General features: G+C 35.5%; 1 protein-coding gene across 1 annotated transcript in view; it reads left to right on the plus strand.

Annotated features, from left to right (window-relative positions):
• TMEFF2 (transmembrane protein with EGF like and two follistatin like domains 2) overlaps positions 1-25,806 on the plus strand; it is a 248,047-nt gene that overhangs the window by 173,979 nt on the left and 48,262 nt on the right. Inside the window, exons 6-7 of the mRNA XM_032637383.1 lie at positions 22,369-22,517; positions 23,230-23,289. Coding sequence (XP_032493274.1) covers positions 22,369-22,517; positions 23,230-23,289 — 209 coding nt within the window. The remainder of the gene's footprint in view (positions 1-22,368; positions 22,518-23,229; positions 23,290-25,806) is intronic.

A 25,806-nucleotide genomic window follows, 5' to 3' on the forward strand; every position in this document is an offset into this window, starting at 1 on the left:
TTTCTGTTTTTCTTAAGGAATTGGAAAAAAACTGTTATTATTTTATTTTAGTGGCAGAACATCTTGATTGAGCTCCCAACAGAATTGTTTCCTAGAAGCAGAGTATGAAACCTACTATTTTAGTCTGTATTTGTTCAGACACATTTCCAAAAGAGAACACTTTATATGAGCAAGCAAAAATAGCATAATTACACCAAGTTTCTTCACATTATGAAAAGTGAAGGCCTTTAAAATAATTTTCATCATGTAAAACCAATTCCCCATGTAATATTCTGATCATTTTGAACACAGTTTATATATTATTCTAATTATTTGACTAACCTTGTCTGTCCTATTGAATCACCATCTAACGACTTCTCAATGCCCTTTATTCTTAGTAAAGAAAAATGTGCAAACTTTAACACAGATACGCGATCATGAAAAGCCAATGCAAAATACAAGGACCCTGAGGAGAAAAAAAGAAACAAAGACAATATTTATAAATGCAATATCTTGTGCATGTTATAATCATCATTTCAGAGGAAGGAAGCAATTCTGAAAACAAATTTTCAAAGCTATTTTTACACTAACATTATTTTTTTCTAAATGTACACCCATTATGGTAGAGTTATCTTTTCCTTCCTTAAGTTCAGAATTGTCAAAGTTAATTTCCTGGTATGCAGTGTGCCTTTATTTTTTGTTATTTAAATGGTTTAGCTAAAGTTAGATTAGAGTGCCCATTTATTTATACATTTGAAGGCACTGTGAGCTGAAAAGGCAAATTCTGTAGAACATATCCATGTGAAGATCCTCCCAGTACTTCCAACAATGCTTCTGATGAAGTGTGTTCCGTAATTTATTAATACTTTTTATGCTTTAAGAGTTCTAACAATAAAAGTTTTAAAAAAAGGTATCATCCACTTTGGGTGACTCTTATACTGAAATCGAATAGCTGCCAGATGATCGTTAATGTAAAAAAGAACTCATTAAACATAATATTTGGGGATAGTAATAGTAACCATCTCCATAGTGACAAGCAGTGAAACGTCAATCTTCTAGATATTTATTTACTTTTGTTTATAATACAATTTATTTTTATAAATAAAACAAAAGTAAATAAGTATTAGCATGACAATTTCACCAGTGTTTTCCTTCCAGAAGAATTACTTCCAAGAATATTTTGCCTTAAAATAAATACCAAGCGTTATAGTGATGTTGTGGGAATATGTGTAAGGGAGAGTCACAATATTATGTAATAATATTACTATTATTGGCCTTAAAAGGAATTGGTTTGATCACATAGATACAGTGAATTAAGTAATAAGATCTTAGCATATCCTGGCTACTTCCTAAGTGCAGCAAAGTTAATTTTGCTACCTTAAAATACTGCAAATAAACCAAAAACATAATTTGTCTAAATTCACAAAAAAACTGTAATTTTGCTAGTTATGAGTTTTTCAAATTCATGACTTTGAAATGTTTAAATACTTAATTATACTTTTGCTGCATGAAAATATATTGGATCAAAGTTTCACACAGAAATCATCAGAGGGCTTGAATGGGGAAGGGCAAGAGGGGAGAAAGGAAAGAGAAGATCTAGCACCACTCCCACCTCCCCGCATCTGGCGCTGCCAAGCTGCAGGATGCCAATTCAATAGGACAGAGTCAATCAAATCCCCTTTTAAATAGCGATTGAAGAAAATAAAATGAGAGGAAGAAAGACAAGTACACTAGATTAAATGCTCAAAGATAAGTGCAAATAAATGAAAAATGCTTGCAAAACTGAGAAGGAAGGAGAACCAGGAAGTGGATATTTATGGTATCTTAATGTGTAAGGGTAAAAGGAAATTAAGTATACTAAGGATAAGCTAAATCAAAGGGAAAATGTTGAACCACTTTAACTTTTTGCTGAGTAAAAAGTCCAACACAGTTACATAGAATTATTTTCCTGGCTATCTCAACTGACTTTACCAGTTAGAAAGAATATCTGTTTATTGACAGAGAACAGAAACCTAAGGCTCAGAGAAACTAGAACTGCCTCTAACAGAGCTTGCATTTTTACAGGCTCCGATAAAACTTATCGTCCTCATAGAATCAAATAGTACAAATTCTCCCAACCGGTGTCCCCCTCTAGTCCCTTGCTCTCATCTGTCAACAAGCCAGAGGCTTACTCTCTCAGATGAGCTTGTCATCTTAGGCAGCAGGAAAGTGAAGAGAGGAGTAGGTTTGGTGAAAGATTAGGGTAAGAGGTGAGAGAGAGTATCAATCCTGACCCCTAGGCTTCTGGCTTTCCCACTTGGTTAATGTAGGTGCCAATTACTGAGGTGGGAAAACCGAAATAGAAGTAAATTTCTGGGAGAAGAGCAAGAGTTTAATTTTTAAGGTTAGCTGACAGTGCCTAGGAGGCACCCACCCAAGTGGGTGTGTCAAGTAGGCAGTTGGATTCTAGCAGTTGAATTCTAGTGGATGCTAGGCTAGAGAAACCAATTTGAGCTTGTCAGACTGAATAGAAGAGATTGCCTAGAGAAAGACTATAAAGAGAGAAGAATGGGGAAATTAGGACTGAGCTTTGAAGAGCACCAACTTGTAGAGTGTGAGAGAGAGAAAGAGACATTAAATAGGCTGAGAAGGGGGAGCCAGAGAAGTCCAGGAGAAACCAGAAGTGAAAGAAGCAAAGAACGGTCAACAGAGTGAATGCTCTAACAGCTGTAATCAGGTCACTCAGGCCTCATCATTTCTCCTCCGTATTGATACACGGCCTTTGAAATGATCTCCCTGCTTCCAGTCCCAGTCTCTCTAGTCCATTCCCATTACTCCTGTTACACTTCTGCTTCCATTCTTCAAAGCTCTCTGAGCCTTCACAGTAAAGTTCAATGTCCCCTTCTGCTTCCATTCTTCAAAGCTCTCTAAGCCTTCACAGTAAAGTTCAATGTCCTTAGCAGGTCCCAGATCTGCCTCAGGATCTGGCCCCACCTCTTCAGCCTCACTCTACTACTTTCCTGGCACACCGGGACCTCCAGGTCTACTAAGCCACCTGCAGCTCCTTGACCAAGCCTTCATGTCTCTGTGCTTGGGCAAAAACTCTTCCCTCTTGCTGGAAGATTTATTTGTCTCCCACACCCGTGCCCAACCATGTCCTACTCAACCTTCATTCCTTCTCTGCGAAACCTGGACACTCCACCATGCCCAAGCTCAGTTAATCTCAGCCCTGTCTCTGCCTCTAAATCAGTTCTTTGTGATTAATTTTTGTCCCTTGCTCTTCACTCTAGGTAGCGTCCTGTTCACCTTTGTATCCCCTAAACCAGTGCTTCCACACGTTAGATGTTCGGCACAAATCTACTGAATAAATGACTGAACGAATGAGTACACCAAAATTCTGCCTTTTGTAATTTCTTCAGAGCTTTTGGCCATGCTGCTTTATTGTTACTTATTTGGAAGATGTAATATTTAGAAATGCTAAAGAAAATATAACTTGGTTTCTTTTTTTCTCCCTCCAGTTGAGGAAAGCACCTTTTGGACTCTGAACCCCATTCACTGGCTGAAATAGAGGAATGTCCAATTTCACTGAACTTCTAATAACTAGCTTATAAAAGAACATAGGGGAAAGTATGAAAGGCTCTGAGATGGACTCACAGGATCCTAAGTATATTTCACTGATTGAGAGCAGGGTCTCAGGCTAGGAGTGAGTATCAGTGTTTCACAGTTCATGTCTCAGTTGATGAGTCATGGGATTAAAATATTATTTATTTGATTGAGTGCCATATGCAGATAGTTTCCTAAGAATTTGGGGTTATCATGGTCAAACTGTAGTGTTCAAAGTGATTCCAAGAATAAATGAACCTTGACCAATATAATCTAATTATGAATTGTTAATAAACAAAGGTAGATATGTAATCACTAGGTAATTAGACTATGTTGAATTGAAATGAGTCATCCCATTCAGTTCCTTGTAGCCTGATACCTCTGTATATTTCTAATAATTTTTTTCTAACAGAGTTAATTTAATCATATCTCAATTCATGGGATTCTGTCATGTTTGGTCCATGCACAAGTTCTTTCTTACGATGTGGCCACCCCTCCAAAAATTGGTAGCATCATCATTATCCATTTAAAGTAGTCTTTAGAATTTATAAGTTAAAAGTGAGTATTTACCAGTGTGACTTAAGGTCTGGTATAGATATATTGGCTCATTTCTGTACAGTCCTTATATTTAGCGAACATTCATTTTCAGTGTCATGTCCTGTGAAACTTTTTATTATCTCTGACCGCAAGCATACACTGCAGTTAGGTTAGGCTGACATAGTGATTGCTTGAACTATGGCACTGTGTTACGGTATAGTGAGACAACACCAACATTTTGTGACACTGGCATTATGCTTCAAGGAAAAGAGAATGGACCCGAGTCTCTCAAGCTGACAGCTCCGGTTCCACTTTCCTGTATGTGATACCAAGTAAAAGGGTGTGTACCTTCTCATAGAAAGGAGACATCTTCTAAATGTCACACTTACTGTTCAAAAGGCTTGAGCTACTTAAGTGAACCCCATTGTTTTCTGCATATACATTATTCTCTTAAAGATATAGTAGTCCTTTTATTTAGTGTTGATGGTTTGAATAAGATTCCTTCAAAGTGTATTATATTTAACAGGCTTGTGTTTCCTGCTATTTAAAAACATTACCAAAGGATGATCATTTTTTTAGCCTTTAAAAAATAGACTACAAATTGTGCGATTTAGCCACAGCTTTGGTCTTTAATCATAAATTCTTTCAAAGGGCACACATATTGAAGAATATGTAGCCAAGTGGAACAAGTTCAGAATTAGCATCTAAAACCCTGTAACTGTTTTAGTCCTTACCAGCCTGGCAAAGAAAGCATCAATGACAGCCTCGAGAATGCCATGCGACCATTTTAATGTCCCTCTGTCGACAAAAATATTCTAATGACAAGTCACAGCTATAAATTTCAGATTTTTTATAAAATTTTTTTGTAGATAAAACTGTATAGAGCGACATATAGTCCAATCCCTAATATTAACTAACCACCACCCTAACAGCATGCTGTCTGCCCAGGCACAGCATACATATTAGGAAAGCAAAAGAGCGTTGCTACCTATGAAATCTTGCTAAGCAAAGGGAGGTATTGTCTGCTTTGCACTTGCTTTCCTTATTACCCACACATACTGCAGAGCATACCCTCTGACTAGTAGTCTCCAGAAACCATAGTCAAAATAAAAACAATGCCTGGGAAAAGGCAAAATCTTTCACTTCAAAATTTATATGCAATATTTAACATGTCTACTGATTCCAATTCATGATTTAGTAATAGCTGCATATAAGCCATAAATTGACATACATTTCCTCCTCGTTCTATGTAAATATCTAAATCTACAGAAAGCACTTTCAACCAGTACAGGCCCATTTATTCAGTTTTCAGTAGCTGCTGCTGCATCTCTGAAATGAAATAGATCTGTTGATACAAGTATAATTGGAAGTTAGATCAGAATGATCAAATGATCAAATGACTTAAATTAGACACATAATGAATTGCCTAAAGATGAAGAAACTGCTTGATTGGCAAAGGCTTACAGCAGACAGTAACCTTCAATCATTTCCTACCTCTGCAGCAAACACTGACTCATATTTTGAAGGATAGGTGATATAAAGGATAGTAATATCAAAGGTTGGTACAAATTAAATAATCATTAAAAGAAACAACACTGATGGAATTTTTGTTCAGAATAAGAAGATTCTGACAGATAGGAAGTCTAAATCATTTTGAGCATCCCAATAAAAAAAAAAAGAAGATAGAAGTGGTATAATATGGATTTCAGTGCCCAAAATGTACATAGATAACGAAAAGGCAAATTGTATGCACTGCATGTAGCCAGGGACTGTCAAACTGTGGGGACTTTTACCATTCCTACTGATTATTGAACACTGATCCTTGGGACACGAAATTCATCATCATGTTTAAAATAACCTAGTCCACGTAACAGGGAGATTTGGTCTATTTTCTTTTCGTTAATTAAATACCAAAATGTCTAATAACTTGTACATGGTAAGCACTCCATTTATTCAGCAAATATTTATTGCACATCCACTACGAGCTAAGCATTTAACAAAAATTAATAAATATTAATTTTACATAAGAATGAAGAAATGCTTTTCTTGAAACTTGAAGCAAAATAATATGAATCCATCAATTAACTATATAATTCAAATCAAAACTTCTGTCGTGGGGGGTGGTGGTGGGATGAATTGGAAGATTGGGATTGACATGTATACACTAATACGTATAAAATAGATAACGAATAAAAAAGAGATTTAAAAAATACTTTGTCTAAACTGCTAAAATATAAGCATATTTTTAAGTCAGAAATGTATTCATTTATTTACTCATTATTCAACAAATATTTATTTAGTGTTTATTAGGTGCCAGATATTGTTCTAGGCCTGAAGAATATAACAATGAACAGAACAGACTAAGCTGCTTTCCACATGTAGCATATATTGAAGTGGAGGAAACAGACAATTAAAAAAAATCAAGTATGTGATATAATGTCAGGATTCAGAAATAGAAGTGCTGATTTTGATAGGGTAGTCAGGGAAGGCTTCTCTGAAAAGGTCATATTTGAGTCATGCAAATATCTGATTTAAGAGCACTCCAGACACAGGGAACAGTAAGTGAAAAATCCTGGTGCCACAAGCATATTTGGTGTGTCCTCAGAACAGTAAAAAGTCCAGTGTGGTTGGAGCATGGAAAGGGCAGACAAGACTGATAGGAAATGAAATTGAATAGGTAGCCAAGGGCCAGATCATGTAGGGCCTCATAAACCATGGTAGGAACCATCGAATTTATCCTACAGCCCATGGGAAGACTTTGCTGGGTTTTGAGCAAGGAAATGATTTGATCTCGTTTACGTTTTTATTTATTTATTTATTTAACATCTTTACTGGAGTATAATTGCTTTACAATGGTGTGTTAGTTCCTGCTTCATAACAAAGTGAATCAGTTATACGTATACATATATCCCCATATCCCCTCCTTCTTGTGTCTCCCTCCCACCCTCCCTATCCCACCTCTCTAGGTGGTCACAAAGCACCACCGAGCTGATCTCCCTGTGCTCTGCGACTGCTTTCCACATAAGCTCACTTTGTCCCAGCTTACCGTTTTTAAAGCATCACCCTGGCTATTCTGTGAACTGACTCTAGAGAGGCAGAGTAGAAACACAGAGAGCAGTTCAGAGGCTCGTTCATTTCCCTGGCGATTTGGAGTAGATGCACCCTAATCTTTAGCTGTTTTTTAATTCCTAGCATCTTAGTGTCCTAACTCTGGATTAGCCTCTATTTCTTTTCTGTGTCAGAGGAGAGAATTTTTAATTTGCATGTACTTTTACTAATTTTTCTATACTTTGTCATTCCAATTTATATACTGATAATTTTTCTCAGTACAATATTTAAATCTCTTATGATCCAAGTTACTCTTTGATCTATATGAGTATGAATACAAAGCTAAAGTCACCCCAGTTCTTTCCAGATATAAATATGTTTTTAATTATATTGTTACTTTTGATTAGAACTTTACATTTAAAAAGTATTTTTCATATTAGAAAAACCCCAAATTTAAGAACAGACCAGTTCACTTATTTAGGGCTAGCATGTTATCAGGGAAAATAGAGCTTAAACTCCAATTCTTGTTCAGGGGCCCCCTGACTGATACAACATCTGGATGAGTAATGAAAGCATCCTGTATGGTTTGTTGGCATTGGTCTCTTTGGTGCCTTGATATGAGTCTGATAATGATCTCAGCAAGCCCCAAGTCTGCCTGGCTGACAGATGTCAAATCTCGGTAGATCATTTGGGAGGTAGAAAGGTATAGAATACATGCTATTTCTATTCAGTGGCATAAACAGAAGTTATCATCCAATGACTTTAAATTGTAATCAACTATAGGCTGATTTATTTAAATAGAATTTATGCTCATTCATAGTGTGGAACATAAATGTACTTATTTTGAAAAAAATAAAAGATAATATGTGATAATAAGAAATATTGTTTTGAATTCAAAGAAATTATAATTTAGGTTGCTTCAGATAGAAGACTGGCAACTTATGAAATGGGTGGGTAAAATGGGTAAGGATAATTAAATCCCTAATATAGACTGTATGTAGTATATAGTCACCATAAAGTTAAAAATATTGCCAAGTTTCAGATAATAACTTATGATAGCCCCAGTATTTGTTATGGTCAATAGCTTGTTGATTTTTCCTCTTAGAAAAGTTCAAAATAGTTTTTTTACAAAACATAATGTATTCCTGTAGTGGCCACATACTATTACTGAAAGAAAAGTCCACATTTGATTATGCAGCTTCAAAAGCCTTCTGAGATGAAGCCAAGAGCAGGACCATTTTGCACGGTCATGTTTAAGAATAGAAATGCTGATATCTTAATTAGAATAAAAAGAATAGCACTGTTAGCGAATAACTCTAGCATGAAAAAATAAATGAGAGCAAAAGAATTCAATGTGGCTTTATGCATGTTGCTACACGTACATTTATCTAAAATCTATAAATTGAGTTTGTTTCTACTATGTTTGAGAGTACAAGTAGATTCATTTCTCATTTCATGTATATTGTCTCTGCATATAAATACATCTCATAGACAATATATTAAAAACATGCTTTTCTACATTTTTATCAAGAATTTTGAACCTTCCCATGTTCTAAATAGCAAGCTTCTCTGCTAGATAGTAAGCTCCATGAATGGCAGGGGACTTTTTCCTAAGTACTGATGACTGAAAAAAAATACACAACCTGAAAGTTGAGAATTATGTTATTCGGTGGCCTTACCGAGGACTGTAGCCCAGAATAAGCGTCTCAGATAGCTCTGAGGAACTGTTCCAGAGAGGTAGGGGAGGAGCCAGGAAATACAGGAGCTTTTGCTGAAAAAACAAACAAAAACACATGTTGAACATCAAAAGATTATGGCTAATCACACACAAAAAAACCCCCAGCCATCTCAAGTTAATGATTTTAGTGCCTTTTTATGTATGGGAAGATGCAATAGTCTGGTATCATTGAAATTATTCTTTTGATATGTGTCTTAACTATCTAGGGCCAGTATGTTATTTTTCTCCACCCTGAATTCCACTCAGGGAGCACCAGTAGGGCGGCTGCCGTGGCTGATAGCTTGATGGTGGGCAACATTAGTTGTTTATCTGAATGGCAGGCAACATTCTTTGTTTACTGAAATGGCAGGTAATATTTTTTGTCCACAGTACTTAGATTGTATACTTGGCTTAAATATTTGAAGAGAGAGAAAGCAATAAAAAAATAGAGATAAGTAAGGAAGAAGTGAAGGACAGAGATAACAAGGACTAGAAAAAATAGGAGTAGGAGTGAATGAACTTATTTTTAGCATTACTCAGTACGATGATATTCTTACAATTTCCAAGAATGTGTAATATTTCTGGAAAATCAGATAAATAAGCTAATGGTTTCTGTATTTTGAAAATTATATAAAGTTAAAAATTATTAAAATCTATAGGACAATGCCAAATATCTCATCTTTAAAACAGAATATACTGGAGATGTTATCTGTTAACAGTTTCTTTTTTAAGCAAAAAAGGAAGAAAGAAAAAGAAAGAAATGTTAGTCTTGTACTTCCAAACACGGCAGAAAAAAACTCAATTTATAGATTTTAGATAAATATGCATGGCAAATAGTCTTTTTATCCAACTGATCAAAGCTTATTTGCAGTTGATTAATCAGGTGTAGGTGGAAAGGTAATATAGTGATGGCCAGCCTGGAATGGACTCTAGACCAATTTGATACAAGATGAAGAATGAACTCTTCATGAGCATGGGAAGCAACAGAACCTGCTATGCACCAAATATCATATGATATTTGTTCTCCACTCATACCCTCAGACAACTTTTAGAGGTAGGTATTATTATGAGCTAAGAGTTATTTTCCACATTTTATGAATCAGTCAACTAACTTGCAAAATTAAGATTTTTAACTCAATGGCATATGATCCTGCAATCCCACTCCTGGGCATATATCCAGAGAAGACTATAATTCAAAAAGATACATGTACTCCAATGTTCATTGCAGCACTGTTTACAACAGCCAAGACATGGAAGCAACTTAAATGTCCATTGACAGAAGAATGGATAAAGAAGATGTGGTACATATATACAGTGGAATATTAGCCATTAAAAAAGAATGAAATAATGCCACTTGCAGCAACATGGATGGACCTAAAGATTATCATAGTAAGTGAAGTAAGTCAGAAAGAGAAAGACAAATACCATATGATATCACTTGTATATAGAATCTAAACTGTGACACAAGTGAACTTATCTACAAAACAGAAACAGACTCACAGAGAACAGACTTGTGGTTGACAAGCAGGGGAAGGAAGGGATGAATTGGGAGTTTGGGATTAGAAGATACAAACTATTATATAAGGTCCTACTGTATAGCACAAGGAACTATATTCAGTATCCTATGATAAACCATAATGGAAAAGAATATGAAAAAAAATGTATATATATGTATAACTGAATCATTTGCTATACAACAGAAATTAACACAACTATACTTCAACTATACTTCAATAAAATAAATTTTTTAAAAAAGATTTTAACTCAGGTCTGCTGTTCATTCAACAAGCATTTATTAGGTACAGCTAACCGGCTAAGACCCTAATAATATCCAAAGGACCATGTTCTTTCCACTAAACTGTGGGGACATGTGACAGAGGACAGGATGGAGAGCAAGCGAGTAAGGCTATAGATGATGAAACAGCCAGAAACCTAGTAGAAGCAGCAGCAGTCCCAGGAAGGAAGCACTCTCAGATGACACACAGCATGGCTGGAGCCCTGGAGAGTTAGGAATCACTGAGTAACTCACCGATTAGAAGGACATTAAGGAAACACTGAAAAATCAGACAGGAATCCTCATTCATTCATTCAACAATTATATGTGGAGTGTCTATTATGTGCAAATCACTGAGCTAGGGGCCAGGGAGGGCAGGGGAGAATGCCAAGTTCATTGAGCAGAGGCTTTAACAGAGAAGAAGCTACAAAAACGGGGAAGGTGGCAGGAAAATGAGGATGTGCTGGATAAACAGAAGTAATAGGTAATATGAATGTAAGGAAATAAAGTATCAGAATTTTAGAACTGACCACCCTAGACATCATCTTATTTGGTCAGCTTGTCCTCCAGTAACCTGCGGCCAGATACCCAGCAGCTAGAGAGGAAGAATGCCCAAACCAGAGTCCTGACTCCTGGTGCAAGTTTCCTTCAATGACCTGATCTGATTTGCAGAAGCCTCTAGGGCTCTGGGTTCCAAACAGAAGGCATATGTTGTCATTTCTAACATGAAACAGGGAGACATGAGTTTTAGGGAAGAAGAAAGATGTTTTATCATGCACACTGAGGAGAGAGTCAACAGAGGGAAGAGAATAAGAAATGATATTGTTATGGAGGTAACTTCAGTGCAGTAAAGGATTTAGAAGTTCTCTTGCTACAAGTCACCGTGGAAACCACCTGTTAAAATTCTACTCCTCCTTCAAGTTCTAGTTCAAGCATCATATTCTCCCTGAAACCTTTCAAGATCCTCCAGGTAGAACTCATTGTTTCTCCTCAGTGCTCTCAAAACACATTGTTTATGCCAACTTTGACGACAGTTTTGTGGATACTATTTTTTCTCATTTCACTGTGATCTCTGTTGCCAGCTGGGATCACATGGGCCATCTTGGTGTCTGTGATATTTAGCCCAGTACCTGGCACCAAGTAGATGGTCAACTACACGAATGAGGTTAGACTGAATTCAGTGAGATCCCTGATAAATGAAAATGCATGTGCCTAGGAATGAAAGACAAACAAAAACACAAAAAAAGTGTGGCAGTAATAGTTGCAGACCCCCAAACACCTTTAATAAGAGGACCTTATCGGGAGTTCGCAGCAGGGAGGTATTCACACATCCTGTAACTTTTTACCTTTTAAAGCTTAATATGTTTGAGAAACTCTAAAGCATTCTTACTTCAAGGCAAAATGTTCAAACACTTCTACTTAAAGTCCTTCATCCCAAGGGTTTCGGAATAGCTCACGACTATTTCTGGCTGCCAACGCTGCCATACAGCCCTGTTTCAGAGCATCAAAACTCACTGGCAACACTGCAGGAAGTCAATGAAGAACGCTGGCTTGGCCTGTAAACTAAAATGCCACCATGTGTTTGCAAGTTTAACATTTCAGTGGATGAACAAGTTAAGATGAGGAGAGAGAGAGAGAGAGAAGGATGGAGATGATTCCCTTCATATAACAAACTCTACTTGAAAGTCACTTTTATATAGACATAAACAGTTGTTATTTACAAAGGCACATTTTAGTCTACTGGAATTTCTCCATGCTCATATTATTTTTTTCAAATGTGGTTTAAACAATTTAGAAATAGATTATCTAGATCTAAATCGATGCAAAAAATATTTACTAAGCTTGACATTTAAGCAAAATGTCAAATCTAATATTTTTATCTTTAATTATATTTTGAAACTATCAAAAATATAACATATGTGTATCCACCACCTAGTTTTAACAAACATTTTACCATATTTATTTCTGATCTTTTCTTAAGAGATATAACATTATGGATAAAGTTAAAGGCATCTTCCTTCCTTAATCATATTTCCTAACTTCTCTTTCTAGGATTGGTATATAACATCCTTATGAATATTTTAATCATATTTTTCATTATTCAAATAATGAAATTTATGATAGCATGTTATAATATGTATTAAATATTATTTTAAAAACAAATTTAAATTAAATTGACACTAAAATTAATAAGTGAAAGATAAAGGATGATATAATCATAAAGGGAGATTATTTGATACAAGTTTTAATTATGAATGTATTTAGTTCATGCCAGCATAACTTAATCAACACTTTATTTTTATACTCAATTATAACAGCATAAGCTTTTGTGGACATCAGTCTGGAAAAAAAACATGTTATAAAAGCACCGAGAATTAATTTCATGAGGAAACGCTGCAAGTATACAAAGGTCACCTTATTTTCCTACCTTTATATCATAAGATCAATAAAACTGACTGAAACTTGTTGGATAGGTATTTTATTGTTCCCATTTATCACCCATCATTTATACACACACACACACACACACACACACACACACACACACACACACACTCTTACTCACTTACTGTTCTTAGCTCCCTGAGAGCCAAGGAGTAAAGGAAAACACATCAGGTCTTAAGGTGACATTACCTAATAAAAGGAGATATGCGGTATCATCAAGTAACACTACCTTTTTTCTTTGAAAAGAATTATCATGAGTGTCCTTATAGGAAACTAAATAAAAATTAAACAGACAAATGAAAACCACCTGAACAATGTAACGGACAGTGTTTTCAAACTAGCAATTTTACCACAATGCAGAGTTATTTTTCATCTACTGTTTCTTATATCTCATGGATAAAATCCTAGGGCATGATATGAAATTGCAGCTTTCTGGAAAATCTAAACTGTAATGATGTTCATGCATATCTACTCCTGAAAGTCCCTTGGCAAAGGAAAGCATACCAGAGGGCCAGTTTGTAAAATATAAACATGAAGCCACCCCACTGGCTGCAGTGGGTGTGGGAATCCCACAGCTGGTCATAAAGGAAGGTGCTAAAACAGTCAACATGGATTGTGACAGAAAGGAGTGAGTGGGAATTCAGTCTATCACGTTATTCAAATGCGATTTTTTCATTATATTGTTTTTCCTTCCAATTTTTTATTCTGGGGTTTTCATGCTTTCTGACTCTGTTGTGTACTAAGACCCATCTAGCCAGAGCAACCATGCTTCTTAGTAATCAGAGAGTCACCCTTGGTTATTGAATATGTTTTCCAGCTTAATGACCAAGAGCATACACATGATGCTAATGAGGGATTTTTGCTTCAAGATACTTTTAAAAATGTATATGAGTAAGAAGAATTGTTTACTCAGATTATTTTAAGATGTAAATGCAGCTGCTTCAAAAAGGAAAAAATAATCCTGAGAAAAATGCAACTGTGATACATGAAAATGGATCACGAGCTCAATCCTGCTTCAACTACATCCTATATACTGAAGAGGGGTGTGGGAGCACTTGAGGCCTCGGAGGGAGCCTCGTTTGCTCTCTAAAGCGATGACACTAATCGTAGCTGCTGCCACAGTCCTCATCAATCAGTCCCGGAATCAGGCCAGGTGTATGTTAAAAATCCAAGGAATAATTCTCTAAACCACAATTAAGGGTGCTTACATGATATCTACATCATGATAGAACCCTGTTTGCCTCTGTCCCAGTAGCAAAGAAAGAAAATTCTCCCTACCGGGAGAGGAAAAGATGCCTTCCTGAATCCCACATGCAGCTGCCACCCTGAGCCTGGCTGCTCTTCTCTAAAGTTTCCGATTTGGAACAGAACACAGGTCAGGAAAAAAAAAGGAGGAAAGGGTAGAGCAGGAAATGCATAGGGGTGACATTTTTTACCTTAGTGCTTTGCTACAATATGCCTTAAGTATCAAGCCACTAAGCCCTATTGATTCTTCCTTCGAGTGACTGCCTCACTCTTGCGCTTTCCTTTGCTAGTCCCTCTAGCTGACGGTGATAGCCTGGTGACTAGTCCCCCTGCCCACACTCCACTACCAGCTAATCTTCCTAAAGCACCCCTTTCATCACGTTGACCTTCTCATCACCCTGTGCTCAGAAAGCTTTCTGGACTCCCCACTGACTAGAAGATAAAGGCCACTCTTTGGACTGGAATTGAGGCCCTTTATAATCTGTCTATAGAGTGCTGGACTCGGCCACTTTTATTGGGAAGAGTTCATTTCAATCAGACTGATTTATTCCTGTTCCCCAGCACCCGGTGCACTGTCTGCCTCCACACATTTCCCCATGTCGTTTCTTCCATCACAATTCTGTTAAATCCTACCCATCTTTTGAGATAGTTCAGTCTCCATGGTTTCCTCCCTACCTTGTGAGCATTAAACCTGGGAGTCATGTGGAAGTTGGAGCTAAGTGCCTGGCACTGGGGGCCCCTCCAGACTTTCATCTCCTTTCTCACCACTCCATCTTGGTTTTGCTTGATGAATCAGTCCTTCTGACTTCTCCACTATTGACGTTTTTCAATCAGTGCATTTAATCACCTGTTCCTGTCACCTGAAACCACACACATATCACCTGAAGCATGTGGAGGAATACGTGTCATTGAAGCATGTACATTAAACAAGAATATTAAACTCCTTATAATGGAATAAAAGAGAAAGAGAAAAAGGGTGTGGCTGAGATTTGTCGGTAGGCTGTGCAAGCTATCTGCCTTAGAAAGAGCTAAGGAACTTGCTTAAAATGTTGACTTCTGAGTCCCATCCCAGATGTATTGCATCAGAATTTCTCATGGCGAATCTTACACACACTAAAATTGGAAAATCTCTTAGTCTTAGAGGGTAAGAAAGAGTATTTACTATGATTACAACTCATCACAGCTGCACATCAGAATCACATTTTGTAGCATTTTTGACAACTGCAGTTACCTTGACCTCATACCAGACCTCCTAAGTGAGAATCTTTGTGTTGGCACCCAAGGTCAAAATATCCCACAAGAGGTTTTGCTCTGCATCCAGGATTGGAAACCACTAAGCCAAAAGTTAATGATGACCAATATTTATTAGGTAATTACAACTTCGAGAAATAGTGTTAAGCAGTTTATATACATTTATAAACGATGTTCATAGGTTTGGAGAAGTTAAGTAACTAGTCCAGTGCCATACAACTAGTAAGTGATCAAGCCTCAGTTAAACACAGGTCTATTTGATACAAAACTCCAAACTCTAATCTCATTCCCATCTACCTTTATTATTTGAGACATTATTTTAATACATGGCCGTCGGTCTCTTTCCCTGGAATTGTTCCTCCTGTTAAATATGTGATTCTAGTTTTGAAAGTTCTGACATCACCTAGGGGAAGTGTTCCTCAGCTTAGTTTCCCTTCGTTCACACACCCATTGACTGGCTATCTGTAGTTCTAGACATTTTCTCAATCCTTTCCATCTAAAAAGCCAATTTCTATGCTTTAATCCTTATAAAAAGATAGATATTAATAGCAACTGAACTTTTTCCATGTACAAGAGAAGCCTGGTCCCCCTCACTGTAATCCTAGGTTACATGTCTGGAGCAGGGCATTGCTCCTTCCTCTTAGGTTTCGAAACAAAAAGGATTGCTGTTCTCAAATTAAAAAAAAAAATTGTTGGCCCAAGCTTACATATGTCACCTGAGTAACAATATGGTAGACTTCCTCACCTTACCTCTCAGTCAACACTCTTCCACCCTTTGTACAGAGGGTTTAACTTTTCAATGAATTTTCACATCTCTTACCTTATTTTTTCCCCACAACTCAGTCGTTCCTGAATTGTAGCTTCTTTACAGGTAAAATATTTATAATTAAATTCCATCAAAAGGAGTGACATGAAAATTAATGAGTAAATGGATTTAAAGTATCACAGGAGTCTTGAGTGAAAGGTACACACTGTTTTTACTGTTACTACTATAACACAGCTCACCCATGACAGTTCTGACGGAGAACACTGACAGCAGCTCTGACCTCATTTACTGGCCAGGTCAGAAGGGGTCTGCATCGTAACCTCAGAGACAGACAAGCTCCAGGGAAACAAACCAGTCAAGGTCCAAAACAACCCCGAAACCACCATCACTGCCATGCAACTGAGTGCTTTAAAACTGATTAAGAATGTTGTATGGTCAAAATTCTGAATGGACATCAGATCAAGAACCTTGGGAGAGGAATAAGTGACAGGCATGTTTGATAGATGAAACAAAATCTAGTGAAATTAGAGGGCAGCCACAAACCAGACACATGAATAAGTAATTTGCTACCTGGAAGTGTCTGCATCCTCACACTCTGGTGGATGACAAGACATTCTTAAATACACGGGAAAGGCTTATTTAACTCATTTCAGAACATTCTTGGAAGAGGCATTTCAAGAGAGGCAGGGAATTGAATTAATGTCAAATCCTCCAAAATATTCATGAAATAATTATAAATGTATGTGAGTTTTACTTCCTATAATTTAGATTCTTCGCTCCATCAAGCGGTCTTTTAAGCTTGTTGGATATTTCTCTTCTTTCTTACAATTCAGAGAGCTAAGGTTTTCAGTCAATGCTAATTTTCTCTGAAGGATTTTCAGAGGGGAGTATTTCCACATAGAGACCCCTGAAATTATTATTTTCAAGTAGGGCTGATTCTTTCTCTTTGTAGCCTAGAAGAAAAGAGATCTATGTAATCGCAGTGTCAAAGTGTCAAAAGACTGAGATAGGTTGAAAAAAAGAAGAAAAGAAAAGAAAACACAAAAAACCTTCAAGGCATCCATGCAGTTCTCAGCCTTACAAATCCTTGGCTCACATAAAATACTTGTGACATGCTGTAATTAACTAGTTACTCCTCTAAGAATGAATAATAATGCAATTATTTGCCAAAAGCAGGGAAGAAGGGATAGTTTCTGTTTTTAAAAATGTTCGCCTTTCATTTCTGTAGAAAGCAAAACCCTGGATTAGTTTACATAAGCTGTGAAAGCACAGAGTAACCTGCATTCTCACTATTACACTATATGATAATTCTGTCACCTTTTTATCAGAGCCTTATACTTTTCAATGGTTTGAAACAGTACTAAACTGACAAGTCAGGACCACATTCAAACTATATTGGTTCTTAAAAACAGCACCCAAATACCACAGAATGTAAGTAGTAACCTGGCTGGTGAAAACATTTTTGTACTTGGACTGCCATGCCATTGAGGAGGCTAAGGGCTAGCGAGGGCTCTGTTTCCTTTGTCTGGGCAGACACAAATAAAAGGAGGAAGGTGAACCTTAGTTCTTCAAGGTCCTTCTCCTTCCTTACAGATGCCATGTGCCAAGTAACACAAAGTTAGGTGAGAGTTTATCTGAATATATCACTGGTTCTCTCTCCTATGTGTTAATATCTAGACAATGACTGTTTTCTTTAAATTTTTCCAACTCCATCCTGTCACAATTTCAGTAATTCATTCAGCAAGCATTTATTAAAGCCTTGCTATAATGCACTGTATTAGGTACCAGGAATTCAAAGGTAAAAAGGACACATCGCCCTTGAGAAGGTTGCAGAAAAGTAAAAATATGAACTAGAGAGCAGGCACATTAACAATGGAGTAAATGCCACCAGGGAGCCCCCTCTCCACACACACATACACAAATTCATCCACTGATATAAAGACACAAAACCCTGCTGCCGGATGAATATGAACTTCCAAAACTTTTTTAAAAGTTTTGAAGCAGAGACTTTGGTTTTGTGCTAAAACATAACAATTTTGTAATTTCAGTAGAGTCAGTTGGAATGTGTTTGTATGTATATGTGTGTCTGTCTGTGTGTGTTTTTATGTGGAGCCAACTTTATATAGAGTTTCATTAAGGATAAAATGTTCTGAACAATTGATGCCTTAAATAAACAGATTAATTTAACATGTATCAGTTACTCATTCTAATACCAAGTGTTAGTTCAGAATTTTTTAAAACTAATATTCTCTGATATATCCTCATGACCCTATGATACTAAAAAGCCTGGATCACTTGTTTGGGAAGACAGAGACTGAGTCAATGTTATTTAAATTCATAAAATCATGATAAATATTCCAAAAGTAGACACAGCCTTGTTTTTTCAAGCCCTATTCACCCAAAGCATTCGTTTAATTAGTTAATAGTAGGCATGTGGATCTTTCTTGTTTTTCATTGTACTGAACAATATGTAGAACAGTGCAGGCTTTGGCATCAGACTGCCTATATTCGAAATTAGGTTCTTCTGCGTACAAGCTGTGTGACTTCTCCAAGCCTACATATTCTTATCTGTAAGATAGAGATGGTAAAAGTAACCACCTCATAGAGATAGAAGGATGAAAGGAGTAATAACATATAAAGCACATAACACTAGGACAGGCACTATCATTAAATAAGCTAGTATAATTATCCTCAAATTCAACTGAATATTCATTTGATCTCAGTGAGGACATTTAATATTTGCCAAGAAAATTATTTAGCTACCCTATGTCTATTTCTATGGCAGTAGAGGGATGAGAATTTATATTAATTTTATCCTTTCTTTAAAAATATAAAATCATGTTTCTGTATTCATTCGTTTCATTTATGTATGTACTGAAACCACAGTTACTGAAAGTTTAGTGTGTGAAAGGTATTGGGCGGGACAGGGAACACAAAGATGATTTAGCCACTACTGATAAAAATCAAGATAGACTTAACAGTCTGAGACCATGGTCCTGAAATCTTGCATGGTTTTCTAATGAATTAAGCCTAATAAACTTAGGTACAAAAAATATATAGTAAGTAACGATCACATAATCAGAGTTCATTGGTCTTTCATAAACGTAGAAATGGTAGGTCTTTGTAAGCCAGTCCCAACATTTCCCTTTCCCTAAGCTACATAGTTTTAAAGCCATTTCAGCAATCAATGAAGCTTTTTCCACTTATTCAAAGAAAGAAAAACATTCTTCACAGACTTCCAATTTCCAATTGTTGCTGAAATTCATGAGCAAATTTATTATACTCATGCATTTATTTAATATATGCAAGGCCCAAAGAGGAGGGAGGAAGGAGAAGGTATGATAACACTATACAGTAGAGAAAAAGATAATTATAACCCATGCTTTCCGAAAGCTTATAGCCCAGCAAAACTCCATCTTACTTTCACCTCAAAGAATCTAGGTCCTCCTTTTGAGATGAGAATAGAAATGCCAAATGTCTACACTTTTATCTTGGGCATTTCCTGAAAGGCTTTATTTGAGGCAGTAAGAATAAGGAATTGCCAAAGGGGAAACAAACCTTGAAAGGAGATACCTGAATGAGCAATGCTAGAAAAGGAAAGGGAAGAAGATGTCGGCATCAAAAAGTCTGTGGGACTAAGATCAGATCAGTCAAACTAAAAAAAGAAAAAAAAAAGCTAACTGGAAAAGGAAGATCTTGTAAGATATCCTGAACAATTGTTTAATTTGGTGCTATGGCTTAATTAAGTGAATTCTTCACTGAAACGTTGAATCTAGCCAGTTCGATTCAATCAAATTTTCTCTTTCCATCTCTATTTTCATTTCACCATTTTGTTATGATTATTAAATGGACTTCTGAATTGCCAGTCATTTTTTGTCAAGATTATATATGGTGTACATCCCTGAATTTCTTTGTGTTCAATTTGGAGAAACCTGAAAAGCCCTTGATATCTTACATAGTTTACTCCAGATGGACAGAGGTTCTCACATACCTTCCTCTCTGTTCTGCTGCTGCTAACAGATAATTATTTCAGTGTCTTTCAAGGAGATAGTCTCTAGAGTCTAACACAACAACAGTCAAAACCTAAACTGTCTTCAACCTAAATGAAGCTGTCTTTTTAAAAATACAAAAACAGTCAGTCCCTTCCCCTCTTTATTTATTACAAATGGTTAAGGAGAACAAGCCTGAGCTACAAGTCACTTCTCCAAATCCTTTATGAAAAGGACCAAAAGCTCTTTGAACATGTAGGAGCTCCTGATCTCAGATTTTTCAGATGCCAAGAATCAGCCAAGGAAGCAATGTCGCGATCCCAGTAGCTGTCATCATGTAGCGCCATCATGGCCAAGGTAGGAACACCACTCTCAATGACTTAAGCATGTAGGGATGGTTACCATCTGTCTTATTTGTATCTAAATAAGTGAAATATTAAAAATAACCAAGTGTTCCTAAAGCAATTCTCTTACCAAAAAAATATTAAATGAATTAGTACAGTATCTGCCAACACTTTTAACAGAGATCTAGGTAATTCTGATACAGATGGTTTAAAGACTATGCTCTGAGAAGCACTGATGTGTAGACAAACCCTCTTGCACTCAGCCAACACACCGATCAAGCAGTGATTCCTAGGAAGTGAGTCTGGTGCCAGGCTGACTGCTTAAGAATACAGAATCCTAGGCTTTTCCCCTAGACTTACAGAGGCCCAGAAACCTGCTTATAAATAGCTATGTTTAAATTTTTCCGGGAAACATACACAGCCTGCAGTAAGAGGAAAGGGGTTGTATTTTACTTTAACACATCTGTGGGGGGTCCTTGTTCCACAATTTACTAGCTCTCTGACATTATGTAATATCACTGGACTGAAAAATGGCTGTTTTGAAGATTAAAGAAAGCAATGCATGTTTAGAACCCAGCATGTAGTCAGCTGCTTGTTTTTGTTATCACTATATCCTATGCTCAGCTCCAAGTAGATATACAAAACTAAAATGTGTGATTCATCACTTCAAGAAGCATATCATCTATTTAGAAAAGTAAGAGAAATATTAATAAAAATTTTAAATGGGTTTATATTCTAAGGCACTAACATATTTGCACACATAAACACGATATTCTGAGTAACAAAGTAGATTGTAAAATACAGAGAATTATAAGGACATAGGAAAAATCATAAGAAGCTTGCTTTAAATGTCTAATTCTCTTAATTCAGGTGACCTAATTTTCATTAATGCACCAAATTTTTATTTCTATTAGTAAAAATATTAAAATCATGAGTGATAATCAACTTATAATTATTTAAAATTGAAAATAGAAAGAGTAGTATGTATCTGGGAAAGGGCTCCATGGGATAGACTTCAAGGGGCCCATGAAACCCCTAAAATATTATGCAGAGTTGTTTATATGAATATAGGTATTTCTGAGGAGAGATCCATGCCTTTTACTTGATTCTCAAAGGGTTTGGTTATCTCCTCAAAACGTTAAGGACCACTGAAGATTCCTGTTTAGCACATCTTATGTGTATCCTCATATATGCTGAAGAAATTTAACTCCTGATTGTATTCCAAATAATCTCCGTGTGTACTTTCTCTTAAATGTTCTCTGAATCATTTTCCTCAAGCTTTCACCATTCAAATATCCTGAGAAAAGAAGTAACACAGCAAGATTTCATTTAAGGAAATTGTAAAGCAGAGTTTCATGGCTACTTCAGCTTATTCAAATTCTGCAGGCATCAGCACAGAAGTTTATATACATGTTTTAAAAGTTCCAGTGGCAAAGATTAACTGATGATTATTTTCTGAGTTTTCCCTTTTTATTTTTTATCCATTGCTCAGTCTTTTGAATTATTTTTGATTTGTTCTATGTTTCTTTTCACCTCAGGTAGAAGAGTGAAGGAACTTCCCCTGGAAGGATAAAATTCAATTTTGCCAACTTGCATTTTGCCAACCTAGCAATTCTTCCACTTTGTGTTTTATTTATAATGTGGTAACAACACTATTGATGTCACACATTTTTATTTCTCTCTTCCTTTAGGTGTGTGTGCAACATTGACTGTTCTCAAACCAACTTCAATCCCCTCTGTGCTTCTGATGGGAAATCTTATGATAATGCATGTCAAATCAAAGAAGCATCATGTCAGAAACAGGAGAAAATCGAAGTCATGTCGTTGGGTCGATGTCAAGGTAATGTTCACACCAAAATTAATTTTAAAGAATGTCTTTGGTCTTTGTGTAGAAATGAAAAGTGGAGATAACTCCTTATTAGGCAGCAGCTTCATTTTTGAAAGACAATTCTGACTTACAATGGGCAGTAAATTTTACTGCAGCAATTGTGGTGATTATAGGAGTTTGAGGGCCTATTGGCAACAGTCCATATTTTTTTCTATATAATGGGACTGTACCTTCACAGTGCCATCAACCCAGGGGCCAATATTCAGAAGATAGCCGATATACTCCTTGCACAGGGAAAAAAGAAAGTGAAAATCATTTTTAGCAAAGAATCTAAAGATTATTAGACAACCTTGAAATCAAAAGCAAATCACACCACTTTTAGGTATTAACTCAACAGAAATATTTCAAGTACATTTTTATAAGCAGTATGTACTGGAACGTTCTATCTTGTTTCTCGTTCAGAAACAAACATCTTTTTGGTTTTTGATTGGTCATTCTTTTACCCAACTTATCTCAGTTATAACTGTGAACCTTCTCCTTGCCCTAAACCTTAGAAAGTCTATATCCTTCTATTATTCACTCTCAAACAGAAATTGACCTTGTAAATCTGCTTTGTATAAAGATTGCTTGGAAATATAGTTGAAAATTCCTTAATTGTAGTGAAGATACTGTTAGAAGGATATCTAGGAAACAGTTCATCTTTATTGTTAATTTTTTAACACAGATAACACAACTACAGCTACTAAATCTGAAGATGGGCATTATGCAAGAACAGATTATACAGGTACGTAATATTTTCTACTACAAAATATGAGCACTGCTATTAAAGAGTTCTGGGGAACCACTGTTTACCATTGATCCTAAGCTGATCTTGCAAGACTTCTGACATGTGCTAGTCTTCTCTTGCTGAGTTCAAATTTTCAATAGACAAGACTGAATTTTTGTCGAAGCAAATAAGACACTTTTTTTTTTGCCACAGTTAAAGCAATTGTCAAAAATGTCAGTAAGATATAATTAACTTGTTTTGACAGTGCGAACGGTACAAATGACAACATTTATCAAATTAATGGGCATCAATGGAAATTAATGCAATTTTTGGCAGTATATTATAATTAATGCAAATGTTCTTGTTTGAATTTTTATAAAAGTCAACAATAAAAAAGTTTAGAAAGAAAGGACATCTATAAATAGTAATACAGGCTATTTTGATGCAGAGTTAAAAAGGTATAGGTAATTTATTTTAAAAAATAATAAAATTCTTTATTTAGAAACTAAAATGCAAAATTATACAGAGTAAAATTATACTCTGACACATGCAAAATTATAAAGCATTTAATGTAGACATGTAAATCTTATTTAGCAATTACAGAATATTATTTTGAGGAATATTTTTACCCAATATAGTTTTCCTGAGTGAGAAATAACTTATGGGTATTCAAATAAGATTTTAACAGATTCTTAAATTTCATAGAAATTTAGGATAAAAAATATAATATAATAAAAGTAAAATTATTGAGGTTGATAATGATAAGCAGTTTTTTTTAAAAAAAAGCAGGTTTCCATTTAGCTATTAAACATTTATAACTAGATTTATGGCTAATATTCAATCAAAAAATGCTTATCTTTTGAAATATGGATTACTATTCACTCTTTTTGAAATTGCACCTCCTTGAACACTATTTCTGCCATTATATTTATATACATGATAAATCTTGATGAAACTTTTTAAAGTTAGTCAATCAGATGTTTTACTCATAGATATCTCAAACATTTCAGAATTTGGAAATAACAAAAGGATTCTTCTTTTTAATTTTCCATTTTTATCTTAATGATTTTCAACAATGTAAATAAAATTTTCATGTGCTAGAAGTCTAGAATTATCATGGACAATGATACATGAAAAAACATTAGTTCTACGTAGATATTGTATAGCTGTTCCCAAAGTGTTCAGGAGAGATATTAATAGGTGTTCCTTGAAAAGAAGAGTCCATGGTCAGTAGGTTTGGGAAGAGTCCAGATAAACAAATTAATTTTTTACCCAAAACTCTTCATGGCTCTTATATGCACTGTAAAATTTTTAAGAGATGTGCATCTTTTATTTATTTAATGTTTTTTATGTTTTATTGTGCAGAATTTCTAATACATACAAAATACACACAAATGTAGGCTGTATAGTAAAATGAACCCCCATGTACTCATCACTCAAACTGAGTAACATCAACCCATGGCTAACCTAGCCCCATCCCCACACCCATCTTTCTCCACTTTCAAAATATGTGGAAATAATTCCAGAAATTTTGTTATTTTATTCATAAATACTTCAGCTTGCATCTCTAAAAGATTAACCCTTTTTAAATAAAACTGTCATTATCACACCTAAAATAATTATGAATAATTCCTAGTAACACATAGCTTTTATCAAACTTATTCGATGAATAGCACATTTTTTGTGGCACATTTTTCATTACTAGTATAACCAAGAATGCACTTTGGAATATGCTGATCTACAGGAAAATATTAAAAGTGATAAAAGATAATCATGAAAAATTGAGGTCTGAAGCTAATAGCATATATTTTAAATTTTAAATGATATAAAAGTTAAATTCTATATTTTATTAAAAATAGTAACTATATATTGGCATTTTAAGTCACTACCTGACATATTTAATTTTACTGTAACCTAAAATGTTTGGAAATTTTACAATGATCTCACTTTTATACAAGGAGTAACTTAACACCCTGCACTTAAAATACATTTATACCTGTTTTGCAAAGTAATTCATTTTGAAAAAAATCTTCAAAAATGTAACATATTGTGAATATCTTCTCCATTGAGCTCACAGCAGAATCAAACATCTCCCTGAGAATTCTGTCCCTGAAACAACTCTTCAAGTTGATTAGCATCAATGTGCAAATATATTTGCATTTATAACATTGCACCAATAAATATAATGGAGTTTGCTATTCTCTCTATATTATGCATACTGCATATTAACGGTTTGTCCATTTTCAAAGAGCTTGGGGAGTTGAACTTTTATTCCAAAAAATATTTTATATTTGAGTTTGGTTTCAAACAGATCATCTCTGATCTTCAGTGTCGATGCTTTTAATTGACATTGTTTCCTATCTTAGGTCTTTATTGAACGTGAGAATGTGTTTTTAAATACATGCAAGTGAAAACTATCTAGACACTCAGTGTTGTCCAAGATGTTCTAATTTGACATCAGATTTATCTAGTAGATCCCAAAGAAAAACCTTTGAGATAAAAGTAGAGTTTAAAAATACATGTTTGTTGAAATCC

Source organism: Phocoena sinus, chromosome 7 (genome assembly GCF_008692025.1).
Source record: "Phocoena sinus isolate mPhoSin1 chromosome 7, mPhoSin1.pri, whole genome shotgun sequence".
Lineage (NCBI taxonomy): Eukaryota > Metazoa > Chordata > Mammalia > Artiodactyla > Phocoenidae > Phocoena > Phocoena sinus.